Here is an 18649-nt window from a genome sequence, read left to right on the forward strand (position 1 = left end):
TCATTACAGACCCTGGTTCGATTCCAGGCTGTATCACAACCGGACAGAATTGGGAGTCCCATAGGGCAGCGGACAATTGGCCCAGCGTCGTCAGGGTTTGGCCGGGGTAGGTCATTGTAAATAAGAATTTGTTCTTAACTGACTTTCCTAGTTAAATAAAGGCTTTTCCTGGAAATGCCAAAAGAATTGAAGGCACGAGTAACATTTTAGAGTTTGTTCATGTAGAGACAATGTTTCTCCTAGCTAGGGCTGGGAATTGCCAGGGACCTCATGATTTCGATATTATCACAATACTTAGGTGCCGATGTGTTGCGATTCTATGTATCACAATTTTATGTGTTGCGATTCGATACTGTGATTTTATTGTGATTTGATGTTTCAAACACATTGTTCACTAGATGTCTGCTGCAGAGGGACAGTAGAAAGCCATGAGAGGTAAAAGTACACAAAACATGTTGGCTCACCATTTAAAACAATGAAAAAGATGTGGAACTAGTTATAGGATGATATACCAGAGTTTTGGGGCAGGTACACCTGACTAGCGATCGCTGACATTACAAATCGGTACTTGGAGTCAATATAAAATCGCAAAATATCGCGATAATCTACTGTATTCATGTTTTTTCCTTAACCACAGCATACACTTGTGGATGAGTTTGTTTAAATCTAATGGCCAATATTTTTATATTGCGCTCCTCAATCTAGAATTTGGTGTTTGAAACCAATAGTGATGCAACAGTCCTCCTTTTTTTTTAACGCACAGAGCCAAGCCACATTTATAATGACTGGACAATTTATTATTCTTTTTTTAAACTTTCAACTCATTTCTCTGTTACTGGCTTTGTTAAAACAGCTATGATGAGTTGTTATGCAATGTATAACGTGTAAAGATGTGCTAATGTATATAACGTGTAAAGATGCGCTAATGTGTAGCTTGTAAAGACGTGCTAATGTGTAGCTTGTAAAGACGTGCTAATGTGTAGCTTGTAAAGACGTGCTAATGTGTAGCTTGTAAAGACGTGCTAATGTGTAGATTGTAAAGACGTGCTAATGTGTAGCTTGTAAAGACGTGCTAATGTGTAGCTTGTAAAGACGTGCTAATGTGTAGCTTGTAAAGACGTGCTAATGTCTAGCTTGTAAAGACGTGCTCATGTGTAAAGATGTGCTAACGTGTAAAGATGTGCTAATGTGTAACGTGTAAAGACGTGCTAATGTGTAACGTGTAAAAATGTGCTAATGTGTAACGTGTAAAGATGTGCTAACGTGTAGCTTGTAAAGACGTGCTAATGTGTAACGTGTAAAGATGTGCTAACGTGTAGCTTGTAAAGACGTGCTAATGTGTAACGTGTAAAGATGTGCTAACGTGTAGCTTGTAAAGACGTGCTAATGTGTAACGTGTAAAGATGTGCTAACGTGTAGCTTGTAAAGACGTGCTAATGTGTAGCTTGTAAAGACGTGCTAATGTGTAGCTTGTAAAGACGTGCTAATGTGTAGCTTGTAAAGACGTGCTAATGTGTAGCTTGTAAAGACGTGCTAATGTGTAGCTTGTAAAGACGTGCTAATGTGTAGCTTGTAAAGACGTGCTAATGTGTAGCTTGTAAAGACGTGCTAACGTGTAGCTTGTAAAGACGTGCTAATGTGTAACGTGTAAAGATGTGCTAACGTGTAGCTTGTAAAGACGTGCTAATGTGTAACGTGTAAAGATGTGCTAACGTGTAGCTTGTAAAGACGTGCTAATGTGTAACGTGTAAAGATGTGCTAACGTGTAGCTTGTAAAGACGTGCTAATGTGTAGCTTGTAAAGACGTGCTAATGTGTAGCTTGTAAAGACGTGCTAATGTGTAGCTTGTAAAGACGTGCTCATGTGTAGCTTGTAAAGACGTGCTAATGTGTAACGTGTAAAGATGTGCTAACGTGTAGCTTGTAAAGACATGCTAACGTGTAACGTGTAAAGATGTGCTAACGTGTAGCTTGTAAAGACGTGCTAATGTGTAGCTTGTAAAGACGTGCTAACGTGTAGCTTGTAAAGACGTGCTAATGTGTAACGTGTAAAGATGTGCTAACGTGTAGCTTGTAAAGACGTGCTAATGTGTAACGTGTAAAGATGTGCTAACGTGTAGCTTGTAAAGACGTGCTAATGTGTAACGTGTAAAGATGTGCTAACGTGTAGCTTGTAAAGACGTGCTAATGTGTAGCTTGTAAAGACGTGCTAATGTGTAGCTTGTAAAGACGTGCTCATGTGTAGCTTGTAAAGACGTGCTCATGTGTAGCTTGTAAAGACGTGCTAATGTGTAGCTTGTAAAGACGTGCTAATGTGTAGCTTGTAAAGACGTGCTCATGTGTAGCTTGTAAAGACGTGCTAATGTCTAGCTTGTAAAGACGTGCTAATGTGTAACGTGTAAAGATGTGCTAACGTGTAAAGATGTGCTAATGTGTAAAGATGTGCTAATGTGTAACGTGTAAAGATGTGCTAATGTGTAACGTGTAAAGATGTGCTAACGTGTAGCTTGTAAAGACGTGCTAATGTGTAACGTGTAAAGATGTGCTAACGTGTAGCTTGTAAAGACGTGCTAATGTGTAACGTGTAAAGATGTGCTAACGTGTAGCTTGTAAAGACGTGCTAATGTGTAGCTTGTAAAGATGTGCTAATGTGTAGCTTGTAAAGACGTGCTAATGTGTAGCTTGTAAAGACGTGCTAATGTGTAGCTTGTAAAGACGTGCTCATGTGTAGCTTGTAAAGACGTGCTAATGTCTAGCTTGTAAAGACGTGCTAATGTGCTAACGTGTAAAGATGTGCTAATGTGTAAAGATGTGCTAATGTGTAACGTGTAAAGATGTGCTAACGTGTAGCTTGTAAAGACGTGCTAATGTGTAACGTGTAAAGATGTGCTAACGTGTAGCTTGTAAAGACATGCTAACGTGTAACGTGTAAAGATGTGCTAACGTGTAACGTGTAAAGATGTGCTAACGTGTAGCTTGTAAAGACGTGCTAATGTGTAAAGATGTGCTAACGTGTAAAGATGTGCTAATGTGTAACGTGTAAAGATGTGCTAATGTGTAACGTGTAAAGATGTGCTAACGTGTAGCTTGTAAAGACGTGCTAACGTGTAGCTTGTAAAGATGTGCTAACGTGTAACGTGTAAAGATGTGCTAACGTGTAGCTTGTAAAGACGTGCTAATGTGTAAAGATGTGCTAACGTGTAAAGATGTGCTAATGTGTAACGTGTAAAGATGTGCTAATGTGTAACGTGTAAAGATGTGCTAATGTGTAACGTGTAAAGATGTGCTAATGTGTAACGTGTAAAGATGTGCTAATGTGTAGGTTGTAAACAAAGATGTGCTGATTTCCTTTTATCTACATGACCAGACGAGTGGGGGTTACAGTGAAGTTTAGACCTCTGCCAGTAATGGTGTTAAACAAAATAGCTCACCAGCAGTTCTTCATCACAATCGCCACTTAATCATGAAATACTGAAGCTTTCTCAAAGGTAGAAGATACATAGGCTACAATCTGTGGACCATACCACCCAAACATGCTTACAATGGTTTACGTTTTGGAATCCGGTCATACAATTGAGATGTAGGCCTATAGCGTGTATTGGAGGATCTTTTCATTTCTCTCTGACGTTGTCCTATATTTCTGAACGTCTCCCAGCACTGTTTTGAACATGAAATCCTCTGAGTTGCACCTTTTTAACCCTCTGTGTACACCTGCAGACTATAGAATGAAAGAAAAGCTCTAGCCCTGCCTACAGAGAGGCTTGTCTGTCTTTTAAAAAAATGTATTCATGGCTTAATGTGGCCTTCCCTTTTGTCTCATTTCAACCTCAAGTATGAGAATGAGGGGTAGGAAGTAGCCAACTAGAATAGATAAAATGTCAGGATGCTGTTGCTATTCTTTCACCAGGATGAGGAACCACAGCATCAGACGGGTCAACACTTTCATATACCGTACTAAAGAAAATATGTGACCTTGCCTACTATTGTTTGTAGGCTATGAAGTCTGTAGTGTACTCACAGCCTGTGATTCTTATTTAGCTAAATCTTATAGCATAATAGAATTGGTCTCCAAACCTCAAGTATTACAACAAAATCAACTGAAACTCTAGGCTATGCAACTGTTTTGACAAAAATGTTAATATAATTTTTTTCATCAGCAAAGCATGTTAGAATTTCTACTCAAACTAGCTTGCCATTCAACATGGTTGATAGGAATACATTGTAAAAAGAAATCTAAATGCAACAGCCAACAATTTTAAAAGATTTTGTTGAGTTACACTTCATATAAGGAAATCAGTCATTTGAAATGTATTCATTAGGCCCTAATCTATGGATTTCACATGACTGGGAAGATAGATATGCTGTTGGTCACAGACACCTTAATAAAGACTAGGGTGTGGATCAGAAAACCAGTCAGTATCTGGTGTGACCACCATTTGCCTCACAACGTGGCAAATCTCCTTTGCATAGAGTTGATCAGACTTGATTGTGGAATGTTGTCCCACTCTTCAATGGCTGTGCAAAGTTGTTGGAAATTGGCAGAAACTGGAACACGCTGTTGCACACGTCTATCCAGAGCATCCCACACATGCTCAATGGGTGACCGTGTGATGAGTATGCAGGCCACGGAAGAACTTGGACATTTCAGCTTCAAGGAATTGTGTACAGATCCTTGTGACATAGCATTACAACGCTGAAACATGAGGTGATGGTGGCGGACGAATGGCACAACAATGGGCCTCAGGATCTCTTCACGGTATTTCTGTGCATTCAAATTACCATTGATTAAATCCGTAGCTTATGCCTGCCCATACCACAACCCAACGGCCAGCATGGGGCACTCTGTTCATAAAGTTGACATCAACAAACTGCTCGCCACACAACGTCATACACTTGGTCTGCAGTTGTAAGGCCGGTTGGACGTACTGCCAAATTCTATAAAACGACATTGGAGGCAATTTATGGTAGAGAAATTAACATTACATTCTCTGGCAACAGCTCTGGTGGACATTCCTGCAGTCAGCATGCTAATTGCACACTCCCTCAACTTGAGACGTCTGTGGCATTGTGTGACAAAACTGCACCTGTGTAATGATCATGCTGTTTAATCAGCTTCTTGATATGCCACACCTGGCAGGTGGATGGATTATCTTGGCAAAGGAGAAATGCTCACAGGGATATAAACAAATTTGTGCACAAAATCTGAGAGAAATAAGCTTGTGTGTATGGGAAATTTCTGGGATCTTTTATTTTAGCTCATGAAACATGGGACCAACACTTTACATGTTGTGTTTTATATTTTTTTTATTTCCAAATATATTTGGTGGTGCTCATAGTCAATCATAAACTTCAATATTCAGCAGTTAATGTCTGTCATTCAATTCTTTCTACAACAAGGGTAGTCAGATTTGTCTTGACCCAAAGGTAATACATTTTCAATGGCCTTTGCCCTGGGGGAGAAGCACATAGACGTTCATGAGAGCCATTACTCTTTAGTAAGTGCACACAAGCGTTGGCAAGATCACATGGCAGGCCTTGGGACATTGAACGTCGCAGGCCATTCGATCAGGGATGGCAGTGCGCTGGTTGCAGGACGATGGGCGCTGAAGCCTTCCCCACATCTAAAGCTCCATATGCATGCTGTTTATTTCAGTATAAACAACTTACATGAGACCCAGCCGCACGCTTGTCTATGTATTTTGAATGCCCATTTTAAACTTCCAATTGGCCTTAAAAAAAAGGCATCCAAAATATTGAAAAAAAATTGGAACCTCTTAGTAATGTCATTAATCTTTTCATCAGCAAATGGAAATGGAATCTATTCATTCATAAGTCAGGCACTTTCAGCATGCATTGAAGACCATCTGATGCTAGTCAATTGATGCAGAATTCATGTTTTATTTAGTTCAGCTTGAATCTGGATGAATGTGGAAAGGTTAAAAATAAAGGTGCTGGAACACAACAATGACAGACTACTTGGGAAATGTCACGCACGTGGCCAATACACTACTAGATCTGTGTGGGCTGTATCCTTTTTAGGGGGGGACTCATTGTGGTTCACCCAGAATGCACTGTGACGGGCACCTTAAGTCGAGCAACACAATTGTTCAAGGAGATTCTTCAAGGTAACGGTCCTCAGTTCTCAAGAAAAATAGAAGGGGTTGGGGGGAGTTAGGAAAGACATACACAAGATATGTCAACAAACAGTGTTCTTCGCATCATGTGACGCACCATATATGGAATGCTGCTCTCAACTTTGCTTTGACCTCTTTGTTAGCATCTCATCAAATCAGTTTATTGTATGCATACACAATTTAGCAGATGTTATAGTGGGTTCAGTGAAATGCTTATGTTACTAGCGCCTAACAATGCAGTAAAATGTCAAATAATCCCCCAAAAAACAAACACCAGATATCAACACATTTTGGAACAAACCTGAATAGCACTGTAACAGTAATCCAAATGCAATTTATATGTATGTACGTACACTTGAATAGTTTTAACAAGATACACTAAGAGTGATATGGACAGCAGTAGATACTGTATATTAGAGTGAGAAATTCAGAATTATGATGCATGAATTAACCCACTGAAACATGCCCCTTTTAACAATTGTTTATGTTCCCTCTCAGCTGAGTTAGAGCTTTGCTAAAGTTATTTTAAGCTCTCTACAACCTATAGTTTCAGTATGAAGCACTTATCCAAGGTCAAATATTTATAGACACTAGGATAGCTTGGCAACATTCCTTAGAGGATGTAATTCATCTTAACCTGGTGTGCTGCCTGTGCCCCATTTAAAAAGACAGCTAGCCGACCGGTAGCCTTCAGGTGTCATGTGTAGCTTGTTGTTTATGTTGGCCAATCGAAGTGGCAAAGAGGCTCAACATGTAGCAAATGGAGTGAGAGTTCACTAATTCAATGCAAGATGGAATACAATTATGGAATTAACAGTTTGCAAAATGAGAAGGAGTAGGCTACAACGAGCAACCAACAGGTAGGATATTGTTGGAATGGGGTTGGGGCGAAAGCCCAGCATTTAGCCTAGCTAACTATAGCTTCTCTAGGCTACTCCAGTCAAGACCGGTACTGTTGTATGGGATGATAAATAACATTGGAAATGCTGCACCTACGATAACATCATCTGTGCACACAACCAATGAAAGGTTGTTTGAGCCTCTCCCTCATGCAGCAGCAGTGCTCAGGTTAAAAACGTACACGTTTAGAATATCCAAATGACAAAAATTCACGATACTATTCATATAGTGAAATTATTTCAAATCCCCATCCCTACTGCCTAAGCCCAACTGATTATATCCCATATACTGGCCGCTTCCTCTTCGATTGGAGTGTGATACTGGCCCAGCGCTCTAACCACTAGGCTACCAGCTGCCCCAAAATAATTGCAGTTAGAAGTCAAACACTGACATTAGGCAGCTCCAATCGTCAAGGAATGCTAAGGAGTTAAACAGATTTCATAGCAAATAGCAGTGAAATAATCAACCCATTTCAATAGGCAGACACATGTGCAAATGCTTAGTCATACAGAGTCAGGAATACTCCCACTTTTTGAGTTGGCCTATAGTATATCGCATAAATTAAATATTTTGCTTCCAGCTCAGAGAAGTGATTTAAAGAGTATCCTGCTCCTCTTTTTACCTCTAAATCTAAAGTGATTTACTTATTTTCTACTTGTTTACAGAACAAGTATTCAGGTTTTTCCTTTTCTCTTCCTCAGGATGGCTCGAGGCTGCGCAAAGAGAGGAAGAAGACGGTTTCGTTCAGCAGCATGCCCACTGAGAAGAAGATCAGCAGTGCGAGCGACTGCATCAACGCCATGGTGGACGGCTCGGAACTGAAGAAGGTCCGCTCCAACTCCCGCGTTTACCACCGCTACTTCCTCCTGGACGCCGACATGCAGTCTCTAAGGTGGGAACCCTCCAAAAAAGAGTCAGAGAAAGCCAAAATTGATGTCAAGTCCATCAAAGAGGTGCGGACAGGGAAAAACACAGAAACGTTTAGGACCAACGGAATATATGATCAGATATCAGAGGACTGTGCCTTCTCGATCATCTATGGGGAGAACTATGAGTCTTTGGACTTGGTTGCAAACTCTGCCGATATGGCCAACATATGGGTGACCGGGCTTAGATACCTGATATCCTATGGGAAACACACACTGAATATGATTGAGAGCAACCAGAACAACATGCGCTCCTCCTGGCTCGGGGACCTCTTTGAGGAGGCTGATGCCAACAACAGCAAGCAGATCAGTCTATGTGCTGCCGTGCAGCTAATTAAAAACCTAAACCCTGGACTCAAAAACGTTAAGATTGAACTCAAGTTTAAGGAGTTTCACAAATCTAAAGATAAGGTGGGATGTGGTGTGACTAAGGAGGAGTTCATTGAAGTCTTTCATGACCTTTGCACAAGACCAGAAATGTATTTCCTTCTTGTCCAGTTCTCTAGCAACAAGGAATTTCTAGATACCAAGGACTTAACTATGTTTCTGGAGGCTGAGCAGGGTATGGCACAAGTAAGTGAAGACACCAGTCTGGAGGTCATTCAGAGTTATGAACCTTCCAAAGAGGGGCAGCTCAAGGGCTGGCTCTCCCTTGATGGGTTTACCAATTATCTCATGTCGCCAGAGTGCCACATCTTTGACCCGGAACAAAAAACTGTGTGTCAGGACATGAACCAGCCCTTGTCCCACTATTACATCAACGCTTCCCACAACACATACCTGATCGAGGATCAGTTTAGAGGCCCCTCTGACATTACAGGGTACATCCGTGCCCTCAAGATGGGCTGTCGAAGTGTAGAACTAGATGTCTGGGATGGACCAGATAATGAGCCTGTCATTTACACTGGCCACACAATGACCTCGCAGATAGTCTTCTGCAGTGTCTGTGACGTCATCAACAAATATGCCTTTGTTGCATCTGACTTTCCCCTGATATTGTGTCTGGAGAACCACTGCTCCTTAAAGCAGCAGAGGGTCATGTTTCAGCAATTGAAAAAGATTCTTGGTGACAAGATTTACATGGTTCCACCTTCACCTGAAGACAGCTACCTGCCCTCACCCTTTGACCTCAAGTGTAAGATCCTGCTGAAGGGGAAGAAGCTGGGCACAACCTGCATTAGCTCGGAGGGTGAAGTGACTGATGAGGATGAGGGGGCTGAGATGTCACAAAGAATGAACATTGAAGCCGACGAACAGCAGAGCATCCCACTGAAAAAGTTCCAGCTGTCCAAGGACCTCTCTGACCTGGTAACGTTGTGTAAATCGATTGCGTTCAAAGACTTCCCAACAGCTTTCCAAAGCCAGAAGCACTGGGAACTTTGCTCGTTCAATGAGGTCTTTGCCAGTCGCTGTGCCAATGACTTCCCAGGCGACTTTGTTAACTACAACAAGAAGTTATTGGCGAGAGTCTACCCGAGCCCAATGCGGATCGACTCTAGTAACATGAACCCTCAGGACTTCTGGAAGTGTGGTTGCCAGATCGTGGCAATGAACTACCAGACCCCCGGCCTGATGATGGACCTAAACATTGGCTGGTTCCGTCAGAATGGGAACTGTGGGTATGTGCTGCGACCAGCCATAATGAGGGAGCAGGTGTCATATTTCAGTGCCAACACTAAAGACTCAGTACCTGGTGTGTCTCCTCAGCTCTTGCACATAAAGATCATAAGTGGACAAAACTTCCCCAAACCCAAAGGCTCAGGCTCCAAAGGAGATGTTGTTGACCCTTATGTCTATGTGGAGATACATGGCATCCCTGCTGATTGTGCAGAGCAAAGGACTAAAACTGTCAATCAGAATGGGGAGAACCCACTGTTTGATGAAAGCTTTGAGTTTCAGATAAACCTACCTGAGTTGGCCATGGTGCGCTTCGTGGTGCTTGATGATGACTACATTGGCGACGAGTTCATCGGCCAGTACACAATCCCCTTCGAGTGTCTCCAGCCGGGATTCCGGCACATACCGCTACAATCGCTAACGGGGGAAGTCCTTCCCCACGCCTGGCTATTCGTCCATGTGGCCATCACCAACCGAAGGGGCGGGGGCAAGCCTCACAAGAGGGGACTGTCTGTGCGTAAGGGCAAGAGAAGTCGGGAGTACGCCACCATGAGAGTGCTGGTCATCAAGGCTGTGGACGACATCTTCAAGACAGCCATACTGCCACTGAGGGAAGCCACCGACCTCAGAGAAAACATGCAGGTAAGGGAGTGAACATTATTTGTAATAAGGGTTACATGGAGAAAATTGGACCTCTCTGAAATGAAAAATACATTTGACCTAATTCCTCACTGAACATAATTTCTTCTTTTTTTTTTTTTAATAAGTGACCATCCCCTATACCCAAAATAGTAATTAAAACAAAGTGGATAGCAGAGAACATGTCTACTGTTTACCCTCACGTCTTGGACAGACCAGAGCATCGCATGGCAATGCAGGAATTCTTTATAGCGCACAGGGCTGAGGGCCAGAAAGTTGTGGGCTCACAGACCACCATGGACAACAGTAGAAGTGGAAAGATCTCCTTTATAGTAAAAGCATTACATGAATCTATTATTGTATTTGCAGGTCTGAAAAAAAATAAAATAATTATAAAGATGTCAGGCAATTCTACATAATCGTTTTTAATACCACACAAATGACCAAAATTACAGGCTAAGAATGGACTGAGCGATAGCTTATGTGTTCATTTTATCATATTTCTCCAATGCCAAATCGGTGTACTTGGTTTGCAACGAAGCTGTCCCTGTTTGCAAATTATTAGGAATCTGATCATGGTTCTTTAAAAGGCCTACCTTTCCACCCCAGACAGAGTAGGCCTACCTTTTCACCCCAGACAGAGTAGGCCTACCTTTTCACCCCAGACAGAGTAGGCCTACCTTTTCACCCCAGACAGAGTAGGCCTACCTTTTCACCCCAGACAGAGTAGGCCTACCTTTTCACCCCAGACAGAGTAGGCCTACCTTTTCACCCCAGACAGAGTAGGCCTACCTTTTCACCCCAGACAGAGTAGGCCTACCTTTCCACCCCAGACAGAGTAGGCCTACCTTTTCACCCCAGACAGAGTAGGCCTACCTTTTCACCCCAGACAGAGTAGGCCTACCTTTTCACCCCAGACAGAGTAGGCCTACCTTTTCACCCCAGACAGAGTAGGCCTACCTTTTCACCCCAGACAGAGTAGGCCTACCTTTCCACCCCAGACAGAGTAGGCCTACCGACACATACAAATGTAAGCTTTAACTGCTGGCTACTTTTCTTCTGTGGCTTAACCCAACAAGAGATGGTCAGAAGGGTTTTAGCTAAAAGCTGTCTGAGTTTAAACATCTTCTATTGTACATAGTGAACAGTTTAATCAATTGATAGTGATAGATTTAGATTACTTCCCAATCAAAGTCTGTTTTGTCTCATCGGCTATAGAGGTTGTAGCTCAGCCTCTTAATGTCAAAGAAAGGATTCATCTGTGTCATGTCTTTCCTGGATATTTTACAGCTTGTTTCTAGCATAAAACATTGCGGACCAAAGCACTGTTATCGATCACTTTATATAATCGGATCCCATTTAATTTTCTTCAAAATCTTAAGCTAACAAGGGGTAGGCCTGTGCTTTTTGCCATTTAAAAAAATAATAGATACCCTCTCAATTCGAGTGTTGGTTTTAACTTAACAGCCCTTCACTGACACGGGGTAGGATATTTAACGAATGCGTGATGGGTGGAGGAATTGACTGACAAATCTATGGCTATAGCAGCCTATAGCCTAATTTTGTCTGTCAGACAGGTAGGCCTGAGTAACCATTGTGTAAATTCCGATCCATCCCTAAGCATTGACTTTATCACCAATTTATTCCTAGTTTCTATTGGCCAGGCTAGCCTACATTATGTCATATATTTTTGGGGGAATGTGCATGTTTTAATAAAGTCGTGGATGAGTCATTTGAATCATTTACTCATCCTCCTACATGGGAATGTTTTTGTTAGAATATGAACACTGACCCCTAGAGTCAAGCGGGGATCACAGCGAGATTTACTACAAAGACTGTGTAGCATCTAAAAATAAAGCTCCTTTTGGCAAGAGAAAACAAAGCCACCAAACTTGATTTAAGCAGATTTGATCTAATCCATGTGTATTGCACAACAGTCGAGACAGACTCGAGGAGACTTCGCAGCTCAGAGACTGGTGAAATCCCCACTGGAGCACTGAGGCCCGGGGTTGATATTCAGATATCCAGGTAGTGGCTTATGAGCATACCTTCTAATATATCAAATGGAAAACGTGTTATGTAATACTGCACTGTGGCGCTTATGGGCTTGTCAGTAATAATTCTAGAAGGAGATTACTGTATGCTGTCTAAAGGAAAGATTACCACAAATTATGTTGAAGTGGAAACGAGACTAGTGCGTCACCTATTTTCAAAAGAGCAAAAAAACACATGGTGTTTTACTTTAAATTTTCACTCGGTAAACTGTTAGCAGCAATTATCAATCTTTTATTGGTTGAAAAAGGACATAACAGAAAGATATCGACCAAAAGATGAACAGTAGGCTTTTGTTACCCACATGACAATTTGCCTGTTCAGACTATCCACCTACATCTGCTTTTGTGCATTCCTGTGTGCTCACTAGGTTCCCACTGGGCCCCCCATGAGCTAGCCTACTTCAAACAGCTGGTCTTTTCTGGTCTGAAGCAATACTGAGAAATGTGTCAGAAGGAAGTTGCATAGTCGATTGTTCCCCCACTGTGTGGTTAGTCTTTTGTGGTGCATTATGCATTGTGTATTAGGGTTTATTTTGGTCGCTCTGTTTACATTGCAGTCATTATGTGATAACAGGCCACTGGCCCTGAGACTAACACATCTTGGGCGTTCTCTCTGTGGCTGTTTGTCCTCCCGGTTGTTTACACACTGTTTAAATTGGGCCTTTCACAGGAAGGTTAGGATTTGTGTGCGTGCGTGTGTGTGTTATCGAATGACTAACAAAAACCAACAAAGGTTCTTGGAGGTAAGAAGTACTCTTAACCACTTCCTATCACAGGGTGTTTCTCTGTACTTATACTTCTGCTTCTAGCCTGTTAATTAGTAACTACATAGGCCACATTAACTTAGGTAACTTAACAGAGCTCAGTTGTTATTTTCTGCGTTAGATAATTGAAAACATTAGGAATCATCTAATCACTGATCTTCATTCATAATGAATCAAATGAACCAGCTGAATGAGATAATTACTCAAGTGAACTTTGTCACAGCAGTGAGCTTTATCTTAAATGACTAAAAACCAAACTGAAATGAAAACAAATGGGAACTCTGAACTGTAATAATTCACTTGTCATTCATGCCCTAGTATCCTTGAGGCTAATAATGTTTTGCAACTTTGTCTGCATTAGGGGTGTGAATGTTTTAACGTTAAAGAAATTGGGATCATTAACATTAATAAAAATCCCTAACCGGAAAAGTTTTTTATATTTTTTATGTAGATCCAGAAAGTATTACAGCATAGTTGGTCAATTTCCTCAACAACTAAGAGCTTTGAAGCATGATGCACTTCACTACTGTTTTGCTGCCCTGGCTACCATGCTGTGAACAGTGTGAAGTGAACCCATGCATATGTGGAGATACTGTGTGAGAGTGACGTTGTTGCATCTCTCTCATCTCAATATCCTAGCCTTTTCGTTGATGATAGGCCCTGCTTTACTGAAGTTGCGAGACATTGCAGGCCAAGAAATTGCGAGATATTGCATTGCGAGATAGAGCTTTTGATTGCCGATAAATAGCCTAGGCCAAGTGCACAGTTCTGACTCTGTCTGCCTGTTGGTCGACCTGCCTATACTGTGCCCCTCCCTCTCTCTCCGTCCCTCGTTAGCTCGCTATGAAATAAGTGTTTTCGGAAGTACGGCAACTCCCAAAATAGTACGGCAACTCCTCCATTTCCAAAATACAACATCTTAGGAGTCGATTCCTAGCGGAATTTAATCTTGACACTCAGAAATGGGAGTTGACACGTTCTTTTGAAGTCGACTCTCCACCACTACGTCATTGTTGTTAACAGTTGAGAAAATGGCTGAGAAAGGCAAGCGACAGCGGCAAAGTCCTGTAGGCAATACTTTGAGAAGGAAATGCAAACATTGCGAGGTGGAATTGAGGTACATTAATGCTTAACCATCTGAAAGGGACGCACCGTGAGACCCAAACCGTTGCAGGCAGCAGCACATCTGCATCGTGAATTCACATGGAATTTGATGAATGTTTCTTATCGTTTTAACAAAATGGTTTAATTTGTCACATCCCTAGTCTGCAGTACAATATTCTGCATCTTGTCCATTTATGAAAGCTTGAGTTGTTTTTTTATTTTCCACTTTGTCCAGTGTTCTTTGTCTTCAATACAACAACAGTCTTTAGTTCATCATCAAACGGACACCAACCCAAGCTTTCATGTTCCTTTGCAGAATACCATAGTGCCCTTCAAGGAACTGTGTGGCCTCTCGGCAGTGGCCAACCTGAAGCAGTGCATCCTGGCCCTGTCCTCCCGGCTGACGGGGGCTGACAACAACCCTCTCCTGGTGTTCAACCTCAAGGACCAGTACCCCACCATGGAGCCCCAGGGCCTGCTACCAGATGTCCTGAAGAAGGTGGTCACTGCCTATGACATGGTGAGTACAGGAGGACTTTTGTTTGAACAGTATCGTGTTTTTTAAAATATTTAATTTATTTTTTATTTCTTTACATTTCCTTTGTTTTATAAAGTTAGTTGATAGAGGACATTCTTTTTTAGGACCAGGACTTTAAATCTGAGATTTTAGACCACTACTAATGTGCTGGTTGTAAAAACAACCTCAAAACACCTAGAAAATGAGCTTGACTCTAATCAAGTCAAGAGGAGGGTGTAGTGGGATTTGAATGGTAACATGGGGGTAAGAGGGTTAGGTAGTAGGGAAGGGGTGGGTTGTTTTAATCAATTAATTTAATCAATGTTGACAATGGACTAAAGTTATATAATTAAGCAATAAGGCATGAGGTTCTGTGGTATATTGGCCAATATACAGTGCCTTGCGAAAATATTCGGCCCCCTTGAACTTTGCGACCTTTTGCCACATTTCAGGCTTCAAACATAAAGATATAAAACTGTATTTTTTTGTGAAGAATCAACAACAAGTGGGACACAATCATGAAGTGGAACGACATTTATTGGATATTTCAAACTTTTTTAACAAATCAAAAACTGAAAAATTGGGCGTGCAAAATTATTCAGCCCCCTTAAGTTAATACTTTGTAGCGCCACCTTTTGCTGCGATTACAGCTGTAAGTCGCTTGGGGTATGTCTCTATCAGTTTTGCACATCGAGAGACTGAATTTTTTTCCCATTCCTCCTTGCAAAACAGCTCGAGCTCAGTGAGGTTGGATGGAGAGCATTTGTGAACAGCAGTTTTGAGTTCTTTCCACAGATTCTCGATTGGATTCAGGTCTGGACTTTGACTTGGCCATTCTAACACCTGGATATGTTTATTTTTGAACCATTCCATTGTAGATTTTGCTTTATGTTTTGGATCATTGTCTTGTTGGAAGACAAATCTCCGTCCCAGTCTCAGGTCTTTTGCAGACTCCATCAGGTTCTTCCAGAATGGTCCTGTATTTGGCTCCATCCATCTTCCCATCAATTTTAACCATCTTCCCTGTCCCTGCTGAAGAAAAGCAGGCCCAAACCATGATGCTGCCACCACCATGTGGCAGTGGGGATGGTGTGTTCAGGGAGATGAGCTGTGTTGCTTTTACGCCAAACATAACGTTTTGCATTGTTGCCAAAAAGTTCAATTTTGGTTTCATCTGACCAGAGCACCTTCTTCCACATGTTTGGTGTGTCTCCCAGGTGGCTTGTGGCAAACTTTAAACGACACTTTTTATGGATATCTTTAAGAAATGGCTTTCTTCTTGCCACTCTTCCATAAAGGCCAGATTTGTGCAATATACGACTGATTGTTGTCCTATAAACAGAGTCTCCCACCTCAGCTGTAGATCTCTGCAGTTCATCCAGAGTGATCATGGGCCTCTTGGCTGCATCTCTGATCAGTCTTCTCCTTGTATGAGCTGAAAGTTTAGAGGGACGGCCAGGTCTTGGTAGATTTGCAGTGGTCTGATACTCCTTCCATTTCAATATTATCGCTTGCACAGTGCTCCTTGGGATGTTTAAAGCTTGGGAAATCTTTTTGTATCCAAATCCGGCTTTAAACTTCTTCACAACAGTATCTCGGACCTGCCTGGTGTGTTCCTTGTTCTTCATGATGCTCTCTGCGCTTTTAACGGACCTCTGAGACTATCACAGTGCAGGTGCATTTATACGGAGACTTGATTACACACAGGTGGATTGTATTTATCATCATTAGTCATTTAGGTCAACATTGGATCATTCAGAGATCCTCACTGAACTTCTGGAGATTTTTCAGTTTTTGATTTGTTAAAAAAGTTTGAAATATCCAATAAATGTCGTTCCACTTCATGATTGTGTCCCACTTGTTGTTGATTCTTCACAAAAAAATACAGTTTTATATCTTTATGTTTGAAGCCTGAAATGTGGCAAAAGGTCGCAAAGTTCAAGGGGGCCGAATACTTTCGCAAGGCACTGTATCACGGTTATGGACTGTTCTTATGCACGACACATCGCAGAGTGCCTGGACACAGCCCTTAGCCGTGGTATACTGGCCATATACCACAAACCCCCGAGGTGCCTTATTGTTATTATAAACTGGTTGCCAACGTAATTAGAACAGCAAAAATAAGTGTTTTGTCATACCCATGGTAAACGGTCTTATATACCACGGCTGTCAGCCAATCAGCATTCAGGGCTGGAAACACGCAGTTTATAATGTGTCATTGAGGCTATTTCAATACAGACCTATTACGCCTTACACCTCACCGTAATCAATGTACAGTGGGGCAAAAAAAGTATTTAGTCAGCCACCAATTGTGCAAGTTCTCCCACTTAAAAAGATGAGGCCTGTAATTTTCATCATAGGTACACTTCAACTATGACAGACAAAATGAGACAAAAAAAATCCAGAAAATCACATTGTAAGATTTTTTTTATTAATTTATTTGCAAATTATGGTGGAAAATAAGTATTTGGTCACCTACAAACAAGCAAGATTTCTGGCTCTCACAGACCTGTAACTTCTTCTTTAAGAAGCTCCTCTGTCCTCCACTCGTTACCTGTATTAATAGCACCTGTTTGAACTTGTTATCAGTATAAAAGACACCTGTCTACAACCTCAAACAGTCACACTCCAAACTCCACTATGGCCAAGACCAAAGAGCTGTCAAAGGACACCAGAAACAAAATTGTAGACCTGCACCAGGCTGGGAAGACTGAATCTGCAATAGGTAAGCAGCTTGGTTTGAAGAAATCAACTGTGGGAGCAATTATTAGGAAATGGAAGACATAAAAGACCACTGATAATCTCCCTCGATCTGGGGCTCCACGCAAGATCTCACCCTGTGGGGTCAAAATGATCACAAGAACGGTGAGCAAAAATCCCAGAACCACACGGGGGGACCTAGTGAATGACCTGCAGAGAACTGGGACCAAAGTAACAAAGCCTACCAACAGTAACACACTACGCCGCCAGGGACTCAAATCCTGCAGTGCCAGACATGTCCCCCTGCTTAAGCCAGTACATGTCCAGGCCCGTCTGAAGTTTGCTAGAGAGCATTTGGATAATCCAGAAGAAGATTGGGAGAATGTCATATGGTCAGATGAAACCAAAATAGAACTTTTTGGTAAAAACTCAACTCGTCGTGTTTGGAGGACAAAGAATGCTGAGTTGCATCCAAAGAACACCATACTGTGAAGCATGGGGGTGGAAACATCATGCTTTGGGGCTGTTTTTCTGCAAAGGGACCTGGACGACTGATCCGTGTAAAGGAAAGAATGAATGGGGCCATGTATCTTGAGATTTTGAGTGAAAACCTCCTTCCATCAGCAAGGGCATTGAAGATGAAACGTGGCTGGGTCTTTCAGCATGACATTGATCCCAAACACACCGCCCTGGCAACGAAGGGGTGGCTTCGTAAGAAGCATTTCAAGGTCCTGGAGTGGCCTAGCCAGTCTCCAGATCTCAACCCCATAGAAAATCTTTGGAGGGAGTTGAAAGTCCGTGTTGCCCAGAAACAGCCCCAAAACATCACTGCTCTAGAGGAGATCTGCATGAAGGAATGGGCCAAAATACCAGCAACAGTGTGTGAAAACCTTGTGAAGATTTACAGAAAACGTTTGACCTCTGTTATATACCCTTTGTTGGCAATGACAAAGTATTGAGATAAACTTTTGTTATTGACCAAATACTTATTTTCCACCATCATTTGCAAATAAATTAATAAAAAATCCTACAATGTGATTTTCTGGATTTGTTTTCTCATTTTGTCGGTCATAGTTGAAGTGTACCTATGATGAAAATTACAGGCCTCTCATCTTTTTAAGTGGGAGAACTTGCACAATTGGTGGCTGACTAAATACTTTTTTGCCCCACTGTACCTTAATAATACGAGTGTTATAGAATTCCCTTCGTCCCCCATTTTGAATATTTCATTACTTATCTACTCTATTTGCTACAATACAGTGGGCAAGATAAAAACAACATGAAAGCTCTGCTAG

At 41.8% G+C, this 18649-nt stretch overlaps 1 protein-coding gene across 3 annotated transcripts in view; it reads left to right on the top strand.

The window, feature by feature from the left end:
- LOC110515430 (inactive phospholipase C-like protein 2) overlaps positions 1-18649 on the top strand; it is a 60923-nt gene that overhangs the window by 28509 nt on the left and 13765 nt on the right. For all 3 annotated transcript variants that reach the window (XM_090229113.1, XM_036973175.2, XM_090229114.1), the window contains 2 exons: positions 7735-10218; positions 14454-14657. In XM_090229113.1, the coding sequence (XP_090085239.1) occupies positions 7735-10218; positions 14454-14657 (2688 nt within the window). The remainder of the gene's footprint in view (positions 1-7734; positions 10219-14453; positions 14658-18649) is intronic.

This window comes from Oncorhynchus mykiss, chromosome 3 (assembly GCF_057628025.1).
Source record: "Oncorhynchus mykiss isolate SJ-2025 chromosome 3, ASM5762802v1, whole genome shotgun sequence".
Lineage (NCBI taxonomy): Eukaryota > Metazoa > Chordata > Actinopteri > Salmoniformes > Salmonidae > Oncorhynchus > Oncorhynchus mykiss.